Consider the following 17,970-nt stretch of genomic DNA (forward strand, 5'->3'; position numbering starts at 1 on the left):
ACTTTTGTACAAAACCTGAGTCAACTGACATTTCATGGGTACTTGAGGATTTGTTGAACTCTAGTCTGGTGAGGGAAGCCTGAGCTTGTAACTTATGAGGACTAGGATATATAAAGGACTGAAATGCAGACGTTTTGAAGGCCTCCTGGTTGACAGGAGCTAGGAGGAGAATGTATCCTTTGGCACGCCAAGGCCCTGTGCTTAAAACCCTCCCAGGACGGGTTAAAAAAAAAAAAAAAAAAAAAAAAAAGACATATGCTGGCTGTCCTCCCTCTTATGGAACCTTCCTGGAAATAATACCTGATAACCTGTGTTTATACCTCATTAACTGTCTCTAGACATAGGAGAGGCTGGTAATAACAGCATTTTAGTTGGACACATTGTTACCCAGACTAGATCAAGATTTTGTTACTAAGGAAGAAGAACAGACTAGACACTGTGTGGGTAACTATCTGTCTCTGTTACAGTGACCTGCTGATTAAGGAAAGATGAGAACTAGGAGATTATCAATATATATATAATCTGAATGAACAGCTATGACTATTTTTTAAAATAATAGATCTTTTTCCTTTTTTTAAAAAATTGTGCTTTAGGCAAAAGTTTACAGAGAAATTAGTTTTTTATTAAACATTTAATACACAAATTGTTTTGTGACATTAGTTGCCAATCTTGTGACATATAAACACACTCCCCTTGTCAGCCTTCAGTTCCCCATTTCCATTTGTCCAGCTTTCCTGTTCCCTCCTGCCTTCTCCTTGCCCATGGGCTGGTGTGCCCATTTAGTCCTGTATACGTGGTTGTATGTTATTGTTTGTTTTATAGGCCTATCTAATCTTTGGCTGAAGAGTGAACCTCAGGAATGACTTCGGTATTGAGTTAAAAGGGTGTCTGGGGGCCATGCTCTCGGAGTTTCTCCAGTCTCTCTCAGACCATTAAGTCTGGTCTTTTTTTGTAAGTTAGAATTTTGTTCTGTGTTTTTCTCCAGCTCTGTCTAGGACCCTCTGTTGTGATGCCTGTCAGAGCAGTTGTTGGTGGTAGCCGGGCACCATCTAGTTGTGCTGGACTCAGTCTGGTGGAGGTTGTGGTAGTTGTGGTTCATTAGTCCTTTGAAGTGATCTTTCCCTTGTGTCTGTGGTTGTCTTCATTCTCCCTATGTTTTATTGACTGTGCAAAGGCATATGACTGTATGGATCATAACGAATTTTGGGTAAAGTTGCGAAGAATGGGAATTCCAGAACACTTAATTGTGCTAATGAGGAACCTGTACTTAGACTAATAGGCAGTTGTTCGAACAGAACAAGGGGATTCTGTGTGGTTTAAAGTCAACAAAGGTGTGCGTCAGGGTTGTATCCTTTCACCATACTTATTCAGTCTGTATGCTCAGCAAATAATCCAAGAAGCTGGACTATATGAAGAAGAACATGGCATGAGTATTGGAGTAGGACTCATTAACAACTTGCGTTATGCGGATGACAAAAGTTTGCTTCATCAGTAAGGACTTAAAGCACTTATTGATGAAGATCAAAGACCACAGCCTTCAGTATGGGTTACACCTCAACATAAAGAAAATAAAGATCCTCACAACTGGACCAATAAACAACATCGGGATAAACAGAAAAGATTGAAGTTGTCAAGGATTTCATTTTACTTGGGTCCACAATCAACACCCATGGAAGCAGCAGTCGAGAAATCAAATGACATAGTGCACAGGGCAGATCTGCTCCAAAAGACCTCTTTGAAGTGTTAAAAAGCAAAGATGTCACTTTAAGGGCTCAGGTGCACCTGACCCAAGCCATGGTATTTTCAATCACTTCATATGCATGGGAAAGCTGGACAATGAATAAGGAAGACCAAAGAAGAATTGATGCCTTTGAATTATGGTATTGGCAAAGAATATTGAATATACTGTGGACCGCCAAAAGAATGAACAAATCTGTCTTGGAAGAAGTATAGCCAGAATGCTCATGAGACTTTGTCCCATGTACTTTGAACATGTTATCAGGAGGGACCAGTCCCTAGAGAAGGACATCATGCTTGATAATGTAGAGGATCAGCAAAAACAGGAAGGCACTCAATGAGATGGATTGACACAGCAGCTGCAACAATGGACTCAAGCATAACAACGATTATGGGGATGGTGCAAGACCAGGCAGTGTTTCGTTCTGTGAGTTGGAACTGACTCGATAGCACCTAACAGCAACAACAACTATGGTTTTCTTCATTTTCCCTCGCTCCAGACGAGGTGGGACCGGAAAACGTGTCTTGGATGGCCACTCACAAGCCTTTAAGACCCCAGACGCTACTCACCGAAGTAGGGTGTAGAACATTTTCTTTAAAAACTATGTTATGCCAATTGAGCTGGATGTCCTTTGAGACCATGGGCCCCCGCTCTCAGCCAGTAACTCGGTCCCTCAGGGAGTTTGGTTGTGTCTGTGAATCTTCTATGACTTTGCTTTGGTCAAGTTGTGCTGACTCCCCCAGTATTGTGTACTGTTTTACCCTTCACCAAAGTTACCACTTATCTATTGCCTAGTTAGTGTTTTTCCCCTCCCCACGCGGTCCCACCCTTGTAACCGTCAAAGATGGTTTTTTCTGTCTGTAAACTTTTTCATGAGTTTTTATATTGTTGGTCTCATGCAGTATTTGTCCTTTTGTGATTGACTTATTGCACTCAGCATAATGCCCTCCAGATTCATCCATGTCGTGAGATGTTTTGCAGATTCATCATTGTTCTTTATTGTTGCATATTGTTGTGTGTATGTACCATAGTTTATTTATCCATTCATCTGTGGATGGGCACTTAGGTTGTTTCCATCTTTTTGCTATTGTAAATAATGCTGTATTGAACATAGATGTGCGTATATCTGTTCATATGATGGCTCTTAATTCTCTAGAATATATTCCTAGGAGTGGAATTGCTGGATCGTATGGTATTTCTATTTCTGGCTTTTTACAGAGGTGCCATATTGTTTTCCAAAATGGTTGTGCCATTTTCATTCCCACCAGTAGTGCGTAAGAGTTCCAGTTTCCCCACAGCCTCTCCAACATTTGTTATTTTCTGTTTTTTTGATTTATGCCAGTAATGTTGGGGTGAGATGGTATCTCGTTTTATTTTTGATTTGCATTTCTCTAATGGCTAGTGATCACAGAAAATAAGACTACATTTAGAACAGTTTTTGATTTATAGAAAAATTGAGCAGATAGTACAGAGTTCTCCCTACTCTCTTTCCCCAAAGAATGTATGCTTTCTTATCTTGGCATTCCTTGCAATATTTTATTGAAAGCTGGACATTATGGATCAGGTAGTAGAAATTGAGGTAATTAGAAGTTTAGTGTGAGGTTTTTTGTGAATCTTGTTAGAAGCTGGGCTGTGTTTAATGTTTCTTGAAGCTGTAGGTGTCAGAAGCTTCAATTTCCTTGTTTTTTCTTCCTCTCATGTTGCCTTTGGATTTCCCTAAAACTTGTTCTTAAATAGATTCTGTTTTGTAGCTCTCTCAGTTGTAATCAACTGTTATTATCCTGGAACTCTGTTGATGTAGTGGTAAGGTGTTGGGAAAGGCAAGCATTCTATATAAACTTCTGATTAAATCTCAGTTTTTTAATGGGTCTTTTAAAAAATAATTGTATTTTAGTAAAATATATATAATAAAAAATTTGCCATTTTAGCCATTTTTAAGTGTACAATTTAGTGACATTAATTACATTTACCATGTTGCACGACTATCACCACTATTTCCAAAAGTTTTCCAATACCCCAAACAGAAACCCAGTACCGTTAAAGCAGCAACATCCCGTCCCCTCTTCCTTCCAGCCCCTGGTAACCACTAATAAACTTTTGTCTGTGTGCATTTGCCTGTTGGGAATCCTGTTTTCTTTTCTTGGCTTCCTCCCCTTCAGTGCTATATTAGAGGTAGGGGTCTTGTTTCCTTTGCTGGGTTTCCCCGCCACCCCCCTATCCCCCGACCCAGCCCTCAGCTTTGCGTTTGAATCTTGCTTTTGCTTGGAGGTTACATGTAAACCCCATTGCGCCTGCGCAGTATGATTAAGAATGTTGCTGATGTAACTTGTATGAACTCCCTACTTGTAAACCCCTTTAAAAGTAACTTGCCTGTCTGCCCCTGGGGAGCAGTCTGGGCAGAAGTGCTCCGACTGACTACTTTTCCTTGTACAGTGAACTAAAGGTGCTTTTCCTGGTCTCCCACCTTGGTCTCTCATTTATAGGCCAATATGAGTCATGCAGAGCAAGAACCTGGGGTTTCTACCAGGTAACATTCTGAGATTGGGCCCCCAGGAGTTTTTAACTCACAAGTTAGTCTATACTCAGCCTCCAGCAATTCATCAAAATTACCATTGAAGTGTTCGTACCAGTTATTGGCTCTAGTGGCTTCTGCTCTCAGAAAGCCCATCTCAACTGTGATTCTCTGTGTTCTCCTGTCTCCCCAAATTTCAGGGTGATGGTTTGCCCTCGACTCTCTGGTGGATCTAAGAAAAGTCATCGATTTTCACTTTGTTCAGCTTTTTTCTTGTTGTAGGGACGAGAGCAACAACTTCCAGCCCCTTTATACGTAGGAGCCGAAACGGAAGTCGTGCTCTAGCTATTTTGACAGTAGAAATAAATGTTTTATGCTATTTGCATACTTCTCTGATTATTTCTGTTGTAGATCCTGCCAACTACGCCATTCACTGTTGTAGAGGAAGAAATCATAAAGTTTAGTAAAGCAAAAGAAAGTTTTATTCGGCATATATTCAAAAGGGCAGAAGTGGGAAACAGACAACCATGCTGCCAGAGCCATGTCTGCCCAAGTCCAAGGAAATATCACAGAACAGACAAAAGTGGGAAAACGGACAAGCATTCTGCCACAGCCATGTCTGCCCGAGTCCCAAGACCATTACAGAGTCATCAGTATATATTAACATTACAAATGGGCAAAACCACAGAAAGCTTAACCTTTTCAGACTGGCTAGAAACTGTGATCCTACATTTTGAATTGTCTTTCTTAACAATCACTGGTACAGGTTTCAGTAACAAGAGTCGGGAGGGTCTTCATTGGTCCAACAAATTTCTATTCACTAAATGCTAATAGAAAAAGATAAGAGTAGAAAGTCTTTTGTGTTCTATTTGATTGGCTTTATGTGAAAGTTTCCCTAAAAGATATTTTCCAAGATTATCTTAGCTATTGTCTTTATATCTCAGGGCCCAATTGATGTGTCCTTGTGAGTCCTTGTGAGCCCAGCTCCAGCTGGGTCACATTCTGTATGCTCAAGGAGAGGGAATAATAACTCCAATATTCCTAAATCATTTCTTTATGATAAATCACTAGATGGGAATTTCTGAATCAAAGATCATGAACATCTTTAAAGCTTTTGATTCATATTGCCAAATTGCTCTAAAAATGTACAGTTAGCCTCTGCTAGTAGTAAAATTAAAAAAAAAAAAAGAAAGAAACAAAACCCAGTTGCCGTTGAGTCGATTCCGACTCATGGTGACCCCGTGTGTGTCATTGTAAAACTGCTCCGTAGGGTTTTCAGTGGCTGATTTTTCTGAAGTAGATTGCTGGGCCTTTCTTTCAAACAGCCTCTGGCTGGTTAGCAGCAGAGCACAGCATGTTAACCATTTACACCACCCAGGGATTCCCTGCTAGCAGTTTAGAATTATTTTTGGAATTTTATAAGAGATTTGGGAAGGCTTCAAAAAATCCACTTACCTGATAAAAGTGTTTATATATGTGTATTCCATTACTTTCTAAAAGAGATGAATACTTCCCTTTGACCTAAATTTTACTAATCCCATTTTCGCATGTATTGCTAATAGGGTGATTTTTGATTTGCAGTTTTCAGAAGCGAATTGTTGATTGCCGACTTTGGCCCGTAGAGATCACAAGAGTTCCTCTGACTGCTGCACCCAAAGGGAAAGTTGGCAAATTAGATAAGGTAAATATGCTCATTTAAAAATACTTATATAAGAAATGCTGGACCAGACCCAACCTGTTATTCTGCTTCTAATCCTGGTAACAAAGGAACATGTGAACTGATTTGACTATTCTCTCTAGGGTGACCAGCTCATCCTTGTCTGCCCAGAACTTTCAAGGTTTTACCTCTGAAAGTCTCCTATCTCAGGAAACCTCTCTGTCTCAGGAAAACTGAGAGTGTTGGGCACCCTAGGTGCCTATTTTTTCCTCAGAATTGTTAAGGCTTTATTCCCAAACATCCTCTTTCCCTTTAGCTCATCATTATAGTTTTACCATAGGTAAAACCATACGAAATAGCCATTTTTGTAACTCAAAAGTGGTCAAATATTGACAAATTCATATGGTTTAACCTAATACATTTTAAAAATTCTTTAGTAGGTAGAATTACCTACTTAAACTGTTATAGCCTGCTAATTAGAATAAGAGGGTTCATAAATGTACTACTGTTCTGAAAAGATACAGCTTCCATGAGCCTAAGAACATGTTCTCTCTTGTTTTACCTGGTCTTTTCTGCTTGTTAATAAACTTGCTGAGGGTAGAGATTTTGTCGTAAACTGTTTTGTATCCTCCACAGTACCTAGCATGATGCCTGGTATATAGCAGGTGCTTAACAAGGACCTAAATTATATGATTGATTTAAAAAATGAGCTGTTTTTTGCATAATAAAAATACTACCACCATTACTCCCTTTGTAGTATGTAATATGCACTGGCTAACTTTCCTTAGAATTCTAAACTACGTCATGTTATCACATGAACATATGACTTTTTAATTTCTTTTCTAATTATTATTATAATAGGGAGATCAAAGAGATTATTTTAAAGCTTATAGGAATTAAATGTGTTTTCTTTGGCTAAAATGATTTTGTTCTTAGAAAAGCTTTCTATGGCAAGCCATACATCCATTAAAAATAACGTTGACGTATTTATTGACATGTTTTTCATCTTCATAATGAGAGTTTAGATGAGATCAGGGTTGGCAAATACCTGACGGGGGATTGTCACTCATCCTCCTTTATCCCATGATTGATATTCCTAATCAATCAAATCAGTCTTTCCCCCATGAACCCAGATAACAAGTCCAGCTGCCATCCAGTCGATTCCAACTCTTGGTGACCCTGTGTGTGGCAGAGGAGAACTGTGCGCCGTTGGCGTTTCAATGACTAATTTTTTTGGAAGTAGATTGCCAGGCCTTTTTCCATGGTGTCTCTAGGGAACTCAAACCTCCAGCCTTTTGGTTAGCAGTCGCGTGTATTAACCATTTGACCACCTAGGGATTCCTAACCCAGATAAGGACATAGAATCTTTCTCAACACAACTCTCCAAAACACTGCCAGCAATTAATTAGAATTTGGTCATAAGTTAAAACCTATTTGCCGTCATTGGTCCAGATGATTTCTAAGTCCCCTTCACCCATATGAGTCTCTGAACTACAGCTAAAAGCTACAGCTTCTGATTTCTTTTAGATTTTTGTTGCTGTTATTATTCACAAATTTCTCCTAAAATCAACATGGTAAAATTGACTTTTTGGTTGAATATGCATATATATGATCAGTTAATTTCAGTATGTGTTGATTCAGCTCCTGCATTTACTATTCATTAACACTGTTTATATGTATTATCTCAATAATCATGGTATTATTAAACCCATTTTGAAGATAAAGAAACTGAAGGCCAGAATATCTAAGTAACCAGACCATACTAGTTAAGTAACAGAGCCAGTTCCTATAGCTTGGTCTTCAAACTCCCGATTCAGAGCTCCATACATAATTCTGCACTGCCCTAGAGCACTAACAACTCTCTGGTTTTATTCCCTTAGACTGAGGATGAAAGTCAACTTTCATTTCATGGTGTGGCTTATGTTAATATGGTACCATTGCTGTATCCAGGTGTGAAGAGGATTCGGGGAGCTTTTCATGTTTACCCTTATCTAGACAGTATAGTCTATGAAAAGGTAAGAAAAAAAATTGCATAGACATTCTCATTCTGATTTATCCTTTATATATGTTTTTACTTATATCTTCGGCATACACATCTGTGCGATTGATATTTGGAACCAGTTGGTTTGCTAGGATGTTAAATATAGAGCCTTGCAGTCATTTTGCCATTGGACCTTAGAAACTCCAGGATAATGAAAAGGCAAAAACTAGGTAACAGCCCAAATCTCCATCAACAGGTGAACAAAAAACCAAAGTGAGTGGTATATCGATACAATGGAATACTACTCAGCAATTAAAAGGAATGATCTATTGATATACTTGCAACAACATGGATGAATTGCAGATGCTTTATGCTAAATAAAGGAAGCCAGACAAAAGAAGAGTATACATACTGTAGGATTCCATTTATATACAATTCTTGGAAACCAGAGAGACAGAAATCAGATCAGTGGTTGCTTGGGGTCAGGAGTGGAAGGAGGGATGAATTACAAAGGAATGTGAGGCAAGTATTAGGGGTGATAGAAATGTTCGTTATCTTGATTGTGGGATGGTTTCACGGATGTATATGTATGTGAAAATTTATCAATTTGTGTACTTTAAATATGTACAGTTTATTATACTTCAGTTTACCTCTGTAAAGTTGGAAACAAAACATTTACGGTAATGAAAAAAGTTCATGTGTTAAGTATGCAAAACCATAAATTCGTGTGGTAATTAATGAGCTAGAATATGGATTGTTCATTTTTGAGGTGTCAAAATGTTAAAATCATAAATTTTTAGGCAAAAAGTCAATTTTACTGTTTTGCTTCTTAGAAGAAAGTGAGGCTTTGTAAAATACAACAATAATACAACCAAAAAAAAAAAAAACAAAAAAACCTTGTTACTATTTCATCATTAAGACAACTATTTTTAAACAATAGAGTTGTGAAAGATCTACCATCTAGCTGCAAATCAATTGAGTAGTAAGCTCTTTCCATACCAGTACTCTTTGAACCAGAAATTCCACTTAAAAGAGTTTTATCCAAGAAAATGATTTTAATAGGATCAAAGCCCCTATATTCATGAAAGCTTTTTGGAATCTATAATGGCGAAAACTAAAATAACATTTTAAGCATAGAGAATAATTTAGTAAATTATGGTAAATATAAATGAGGAAATATACATCCATTAAAAAGGATACTTGTCAATGCTTTGTAGATAGACAGTTAAATGGAAAACAAATGCAAAAGTGTTATATATAACATACATCAAAATAAATTTCAAATGTATTTATTAAAAGAGGTTAAATATCAAAACTATAAAAATAGAAGCATCTGTTAATTAAAGATATGAATTAGAGGTAGACTTCCTAAGCTTGAAAGCAATGAAAGATATAAAAGAGTTAGATTACCAAAAAGATGAAAAACTTGTATATGTAAAAGAAACCGTCATAAAATTACAAAGTAAATGACAAAACTGGGGAAAATATTGCATACATATCACAAGATAGCTAATATTCCTAATACATAAAGCACCCTTTCAAATCTATAAGAAAAACACACTGCTTTTTAAAAAAATGAGCAAAGTACATGAACAGGCAGTTAAGAAAAGAAGAAATACAAATGTCCAATAAATATGAGCAGTAACAATTGACCTTACTTATAATTTAAAAAAGCAAATTTAAATAACAACAAAATTTTTTTTTCTTATCAAATTTGACAATATTTTAAATAAAATATGATAATGTCCATTGTTGGCAAACGTGTGGTAAAACAACAATTCTCATTCACTACTGGTACAAACTTTCTGCAAAATAATTTTGTCAGTGTGTGTTAAGATACTTATATCCTTCCTTTCCCATAGTACTTCTGTTTCCAGGAATCTAAGGAAATAATTAGAAATGTTTCCAAACCTTTAAGCATGAAGATATTCTTGGTGAATCTGAGGGAACCATTATGTCACACTAGAAAGCTTATGGGCTTTGAATTCAGGCAGCCTCGAGTTTGAATTCTAAAACTGCTGTTTACTGGCTGAGTGACCTTGGATAAACGACTAAATTTCTCTCAGCTTAGTTTATTCATCAGTAAAATGGAGACAGTGCTTATTTCCTGGATTATTTTATATGTTAAATGAGGTGAAATATGTAAAGCACTAGGAGTATAATTGGAACACACAGTTGTTTTTTTTTTTAAATTGTGCTTTAGGTGAAAGTTTACCGAGCAAATTAGTTTCTCATTAAACAATTAATACACAGATTGTTTTGTGACGTTGGTTACTAACACCACGATGTGTCAATACTCTCCCTTTCTCCACCCTGGGTTCCTTGTTTCCATTTGTCCAGTTTTCCTGTCCCTTCCTGCCTTTTCATCTTTGCTTTTGGGCTGGTGTGCCTATTTAGTCTCATATACATGATTGAACTATGAAGCATGTTCTTCACATGTGTTATTGTTTGCCCTGTAGACCTGTCTAATCTTTGGCTAAAGGGTGAACCACAGAAGTGACTTCAGTACTGAGTAAAAAGGGTGTCCAGGATCTGTACTCTTGGGGTTTCTTCATTCTCTGTCAAACCAGCAAGCCTGGTCTTTTTTTTTTTTTTTTTTTTTTGTTCTACATCTTTCTCCTGCTCTGTCTGGGGACCTCTACTGTGATCCCTGTCAGACCAGTTGGTGGTGGTAGCCAGGCACTATCTGGTTGTTCTGGGGTCAGTCTGCCAGAGAGAACACACAGTTTTAGGTGTTATTTTTATTATATCTATATTATAGGAGACTAGTGTACACACATTAAACATTATTCTTATGAAAATTTTAATAACATGAGAGAATGCATGTGATAGTCTGGTAAATGAAAAATCAGTATATATAACTATTTAATATGATCACAACTATTTTGAAAATGCATAGAAAAATTGGAGAGGAGATACTTCTGACTATGGCTGTGTGAGGAGGCTGGCAAATCATCTTCCCCAAAATACAGGTATAAAGCTAAACAAATTAACAAAAAAGCCATTTCAGACACTAGAAATAGTCCAAAAGCATCAACAAACTGGGAAGTATTAATGCTTGAAAAACTATGGAATTTTTCTTTCCATATTCCAAAAAATATGACTGTTCCCATCTCTCTCAGCTCAGTCAGTGTAGTGGTTCTTCCAGCGTAGGATAGGCTGTGAGAACCAGCAACTTTGCTGCTTCCCAGTAGTGTTGTTGGTAAAAATGGCAATCTTGGTAAAGGGAAACCAGCATACTTGTAATGAGAGTCCCGGAAGGAGAGAAGAGGGTAGAAGGGGCAGAAAAGGTATTTGAAGAAATAATATCTGAAAACTTCCCACATTTGATAAAAACATTAAACTACAGATCTGCAGTGCAGTGAATTATTTAATATGTCCCTCTAGCCATAGCCTTTGGGACTCACACACAGTGACTCAGTGGGACTATGCAAATAAGGTATATGGAACTCTAATGAAAGAATTGGTCATTTTTGCCATGCCAGAGGCTGGAAGAGAGGTTCTCACCACCACCAAGAAGGAAGATCCAGGAGTGGAGTGCATCTTTTGGACCCAGGATCCCTGCTCTGAGAAGCTTCTGGAACTAGAAGACGGAGAGACAGAAAGAGAGAGTGAGCGAGAGAGAGATAGCTGTAACACCGAAGATGTTAAGAAGCAGTGGCAGACAAACGGCGGCAGCAGAACCAGGAGACCGACAGGAGATGGCCTGGCACATGGAGTGAGAAAGCTGAGCACCTTCAGGTAGAAGCCTTGCTGGCAGAGTAGTCTGCCTCAGGGCACTTATCGGCAGAGCTAAAAGAGCTTTGTAACACTTGCCAGAGCAGGGCAGAGACTGAGGGGCCAGAGAGAGGCCTGCCTGTGGGCATGGCTGAGAAGAGGCTGTCCTGATGGAAGAACTGTATCCTAAGTGTTCCTGAACCTGAACTGTAACCTGTTACTTCCCTAAAAAACCCCGTAATTGTGAATATAGGTCTGTGAGTTCTGTGTGGCCACTGCAACAAATTACTGAACTCAGCAAAGAAGTAGAGAGTGCCATGGGAGGGACTGGCAAGAGGAAGTATGTCTGACCTCTGCCTCATAGCAATCAGGCTTGGGCTGTTGATCTTGATTTTCCTTCCCCCTTGTGAAGTCAGAGGAGGTCAGACACCTCCGCCACATCGTTTTTACAAGATGCAAGAAGTTCAGTGAATGTTAAATAAGGTATATACACAGAGATGCACAATATACGCATTATAGTCAAAGTATTGAAAGAAAAGACAAAAAATTGTGAAAGCAACAGGAGAAAAACAACTCATCACTTACAGGGGAGCAATACAGTTAATAGATGACTTTTTGTCTGAAAAACGGAGGCCAGAAGACAGTGGAATGACATATTCAAAGTATTGAAAGAATAAAGCTGTCAACCACAAGAATTCTATATCCAGCAAAACAATTCTTCAAAAATGGTGACAAAATAAAGATATTCCTAGGTAAACAAATAGAATTTGTTGCTGGCAAACCTGTCTTACAAGTAATACTAAATGAAGTCCTTCATCTTGAAAGAAAATGATACCAATTGGTAACTTGAATCTACAAGAAGAAATGAAGAGCACTGGAAATGGGAAAATGTGAGTTAACATAAAAGATTTTACTAATATATTTTTTTCTCTTCTTTGAAAGACATATGATTGTATAATGCATTATTTATAACTCTATTGTTGGGTTTATAACATAAATAAATACAATTTATATGATAGCACAAAGGAGAGAGGATAGAATGTACCTATACTGGAGCAAAGTTTTTATATTTTACCAGAATTTAGTATTAATGTGAAATAGATTGTAATTAATTAGGTATACATTTTAATCCCTAAAGTAATTGCTAATAAAATTATGTATATATTATGCACATACACACAAAGGAATTAAATAGGACATCAAAAATATTTATGTAATATAAAAGAAGGCAGTAAAGGATGAATAGATGAGCAAAAAAGAAGACATAGAAAACAAATAGCAAAATGGCAAATATAAATCTATACATTTCAACAGTTACATTATATGTGGATGAGCTAATCAGAAGGCAGAGATTTTAAGACTGCATATAAAAACAAGGTTCAAGTATATATTATCTAAAACAGACACACCTTAGATTCAGAGATACAAATAGGGTGAAAGTGAAAGAACATAAAAGATATACCATGCAAACAGAACACATCACAGCTGAAATGGCTACATTAATATCAGAGAAGGTAGATTTTAAGACAAGAAAGATTACTAAGAACATATAGTGACATTTCATAATGATGAAAGGGTAAATGTATATGCACCTAACAGTAGAACCTCAAAATACATGAAGCAAAAACCTAGAGAACTGATAGGAGAAATAGACAATTCAGCAACGATATTTAGACATTTTAATGTTCTACTCTCAATATTTGATAGAACAACTAGATAGAAAATCAGCAAGGATGTAGAAGACTTGAACAATGCTGTCAGCCAACTCAACTGACATGTATATGGAACACTATCTTACAGCTGTAGAATATGCATTCTTTTCAAGAGCACGTGGAACATTCTCCAAAATAGACTGTATGCTAGTCCATAAAACATGTCTCAATACATTTAAAAGGATTGAAAGTATATAAAATATTTTCTCTGACCACAATGGAATTAGAAATCAATGACAGACAGAAATATGGGAAATCCCCAAATATACGGAAATTTAACCACACATTACTAAATAATACATGGGTCAAAGAAGAAAGCACAAGGGAAAATAGAAGGTATTTTGGACTGAAAGAAAACAAAAATACAGCATATCAAAATGTGTAGGATGCAGCTAAAGCAGTGCTTAGAGAGAAATTTAGAGCTTCAAATGCCTATAGTATCAAAAAAGAACATCTAAAAATCAATAACTTGGGCTTCCACCTTAAGAAACTAGGGCGGGGGGGGGGGAACAGCAAACTAAATCCAAAACATGTAGAAGGAAGCAAACATAAAGATTAGAACAAATATCAATGAAATAGAAAGCAAAACAAAACCAAAAAAAAAAAAAAAATAGAGAAAATTAATGAAACCAAAAGTTGGTTCTTTGAAAAGATCAACAAAATTGACAAAGCTTTAGCTAGACCAAATTACCAAAATCAAGAGTAAATGAAGGGGCATTGCTTCCAACCCTACAGAAGTTGAAAGGATAATAAGGGAATATTATGAACAACTTTGTGCCAGCAAATTAGACAACAACTTATATGAAATGGACAGATTTCTAGAAAGACACAAAATATCCAAACTGACTCAAAAGAATAAAAAATGTGAATATATGTATAATAAGTAAAAAATTAAATTAGAATTAAAAAAGAAAAGCCCAGGTATAGATGAGTTACACCAGAAATACTACCAAATATTTAAAGAAATGAAAACAATCTTTCACAATTTTTCAGAAACTAGAGGAGGAGGAACACTTCCCAACTCATTCTATAAGATCAGTATTACTCTGATACCAAAGCCAGACAAAGTCATCGCAAGAAAAGAATTCTGTGTATAAAAAAATCCCAATAAATCCATAAAACAGTAATTTCTTCAAATTACTAGAACTAATAAACAAATTTAGCAAGGTCAGGATACAAAGTCAATATACAAAAATCAATAGTTTTTTTATATACTAGTAACAAATAATCAAAAAATGAAATTAAGAAAATAATTCTGTTCACAAAAGCATCAAGAAAAAATACTTAGGAAGAAATATATCAAAAAATACAAAACAGTGAAAACTACAAAGCATTGCTCAAAAAAAGTAAAGAAGATCTAGACATTCCATGTTCACATATTAGAAGACTCAATATTGTTAAAAAAGCAATTCTTCTCAAATTGATCTGTAGACTGTAATTCATATGAAAATCCTGTGATGATTTTTTTTTTGCAGAAACTGACAAGCTGATTTTAACATTTACATGAAAACGCAAAGAGCTAGAAGAGACAAAACAATTTTTGAAAAAACACTACTTGACTAAAAAATTTACTATAAAGCCATAGTAATCAAGACAATGTGATATTGGCACAAGAGCAGGCATATAAACCAATGGAACAGAATTGAGCATCCAGAAATAAATCTGACATTATGGTCAGTTGATTTTCGATAAAGGTGTTTAGACAATTCAGTGGAGGAAAGAATAGTTTTTTTCAACAAATACAACAATTGGATATCTATTTGCAAAAAAAATCAGACCTTTATATCAACCTGTATACAATGGTCAACTCAAAATAGATTCTAGACATAAATATAAGAGCTAAAACTATAAAACTTTTAGGAGAAAATCTTTCATGACCTTGAGTTAGGTAATGAGTTCTTAGGTATGACACTAAAAGCAGAAGAGGATGTGGAACGAGGGATATCACTGCTTATGTCGGATGGATCTTGGCCAAAAGCAGAGAATACCAGAAAGATGTTTACCTGTGTTGTATTGACTATGCAAAAACATTCGGCTGTATGGATCATAACAAATAATGGGTAACATTGCGAAGAATAGGAATTCCAGAAGACAGTTAATGTGCTCATGCAGAACCTGTACATAGACCAAGAGGCAATCATTAAAACAGAACAAGGGGATACTTTGTGGTTTAAAATCAGGAAAGGTGTGAGTCAAGGTTGTATCCTTTAAAGGTCAGTGCTAGAGGCCCTAATACCTGGCATAAATAGGATTCAAACCATAACTAACAGTACACAAACAGCAGAAGGTAAGCTAGATACCTGGGATCTTCTAAAAATTAAACACTTGTGCTCATCAAAAGACTTCACCAAGAGTAGTGTCTCGGGTCTTAAAAGCCTGTGAGCAGCCATCTAAGATACTCCACTGGTCTCATCACTTCGGGAGCAAGGGAGAATGAAGAGAACAGGATACAAGGAAAAGATTAGTCCAAAGGACTAAATGTCCACAGCTACCAAGGCCTCCACCAGACTGAGACCAGTACAGCTAGATGGTGCCCGGCTACCACCACTGACTGCTCTGACCAGGATCACAACAAGGGTTCTGGACAGAGCTGGAGAAGGATGTAGAGCATAATTCTAACTCACAAAAAAAAGACCAGATTGGGGGACCTCATACCATCAAGACAGCAGTGCCAGGAGCAGAGCGCGTCCTTTGGATGGGGGTCCCTGCACCAAGAAGCTCCTAGTCCGGGGGAACACTGATGAGAAGGCCGACAGAGAGAAAAAGCCCGCCCCTGGAGCTGACGCCCTGAATTTGGACTTTCAGCCTGCCTTACTGTGAAGAAATAAATTTCTCTTTGTTAAAGCCATCCACTTGTGGTATTTCTGTTATAGCAGCACTAGATAACTAAGACAGAATTTGGTACCGAGAGAGTGGGGTGCTGCTCTAACAGATACCTAACATGTGGATGCAGTTTTAAAACTGTGAATGGATAGACGTGCGGCAGTGACAGAGGACCGGCAGCAGCAAAGAAGCGGCAGCAGCAGAGAACCAACAGCAGCAGAACCAGGAGACCAGTGCGAGACGGCACTGGAGCTGACCCACGGAGCGAGAGAGCTGAGTGCCTGTGCACAGGAGGCTTCCTGGCGGAGTGGGGTGCCTCCGGGCACTTATCAGTGGAGCTAGGCTTGCTGACCCACCGAGCAAGGGAGCTGAGTGCCCGTGTGCAGGAGGCTTCCTGGCGTAGTGGGGTGCCTCTGGGCACTTATCGGTGGAGCTACAGAGCTTTGGAACGCTTGCCCCAGCAGGGCAGATGCGGGCATGAGGCCCGAGGGCCAAGAGGCCACAGGAAACAGAAGCAGAAGCTAAAGAGACAAGGGGCACAAGACGCCGAGATGCCTCAGTCCCAAAAGCCTTTTCACAGTGCTTAAGCTAGAAGGAAAAGACAAGGAACAGTTATGCAGCAGTCATCCTGGCTCTTCCTACTGTGATACAGGAGGAAATGAAATCTCACCTGAGGATACACTGGTCCTACAGTGGAGCTTGCAAAGGGACAAGGAAAATTTGTTGACATGCAGATTTGCAGCAAAAACTCATAGAACAACAGCAAATATTAGCCAGCAATGAGATATACTAGACTAGCAAAAGAAAATACCTGAGCAAATGAATCTGATTACACTCCAGGACGGTGTGCTCTTTGACTGTGAAGCAGAAGTGTTTTCATAGCTTGCAGAAGGACATCCAGTGTTATTTTGAAACTCATCTACGGGGTCTACAGAACCAGGTCAGAAATCTTCTCCAGAAGTCATACTCTGTGCGTAGAGTTGAAGCTAATGCAAAAGTGATTGATATTGGAGAAAGTGCGCTGGACCGAGGCCTTTGTGAAAGTGATGAATTTTGCAGTTTCCCTAAGAGACCATCACAGTGTGAAAACCACATGCTATGCCCTGCTGGTTTTTTCCAGGTATTTGAATGTGCCACAATCGCAGATCAGATTTGTCAGGTGAAATACTATAATTTTATCCATTATAATTAGTGCTTTAAAGATACTTCCGTAAGGCAGGGGGCTGCATTCCCTAAAGTTGTTGAAGTAATTATGACTCTTAAGTTCAATTTTACTTGGGTTAAAAAAAAAAAGTTACTGTGAAATATTTCAAATTAATTTTTAAATGTTGCAAAATGAGCAGCCTCATCATTTTTATTTACCAAAAGTATTCTGGTTAAATAGTGTAACCTAAATAACCTTTTGGAGTTCCCGGGTGGTGCAAATGCTTCAGCACTCGACTACTAGCTGAAAGGTTAGTGGTTTGAACCCACCCAGAGGTACCTCAGAAGACAGACCTGGCGATTTGCTTCTGAAAGGTCACGGCCTTGAAAACCCTATGGAGCAGTTCTACTCTACACACACGGGGTCAGTATGAGTTGGGATCTACTTAACGGCAACTAACAACAACAAATAACCTCCTAGGTGCAGATTTGCAAACAGCGTGCATCTAAGCTCAGTTGGTATTTCTAGTTCTAAATTTCTTTCTCTTTCCATAATTTAGTCAGAAGGTACATCATTCCTCAAAATAAGCAGACAGAATCAACATAAAACTGTCCTTATGTCATCTATATTTTTGTGACTTAAACAATGTGATGATTATACTTTTCAGGATAGAGATGAATGCATTG

The 17,970-nt window shown here is 37.7% G+C and overlaps 1 protein-coding gene across 1 annotated transcript in view; it reads left to right on the forward strand.

Annotated features, from left to right (window-relative positions):
• The window catches only part of CFAP70 (cilia and flagella associated protein 70), a 136,198-nt gene that overhangs the window by 33,204 nt on the left and 85,024 nt on the right, over positions 1-17,970 (forward strand). Inside the window, 2 exon segments of the mRNA XM_004383233.2 lie at positions 5,832-5,931; positions 7,788-7,922. Of these exon segments, the coding sequence (XP_004383290.1) occupies positions 5,832-5,931; positions 7,788-7,922 (235 nt within the window).

Source organism: Trichechus manatus, unplaced genomic scaffold (assembly GCF_000243295.1).
Source record: "Trichechus manatus latirostris isolate Lorelei unplaced genomic scaffold, TriManLat1.0 scaffold00106, whole genome shotgun sequence".
Classification (NCBI taxonomy): Eukaryota; Metazoa; Chordata; class Mammalia; order Sirenia; family Trichechidae; genus Trichechus; species Trichechus manatus.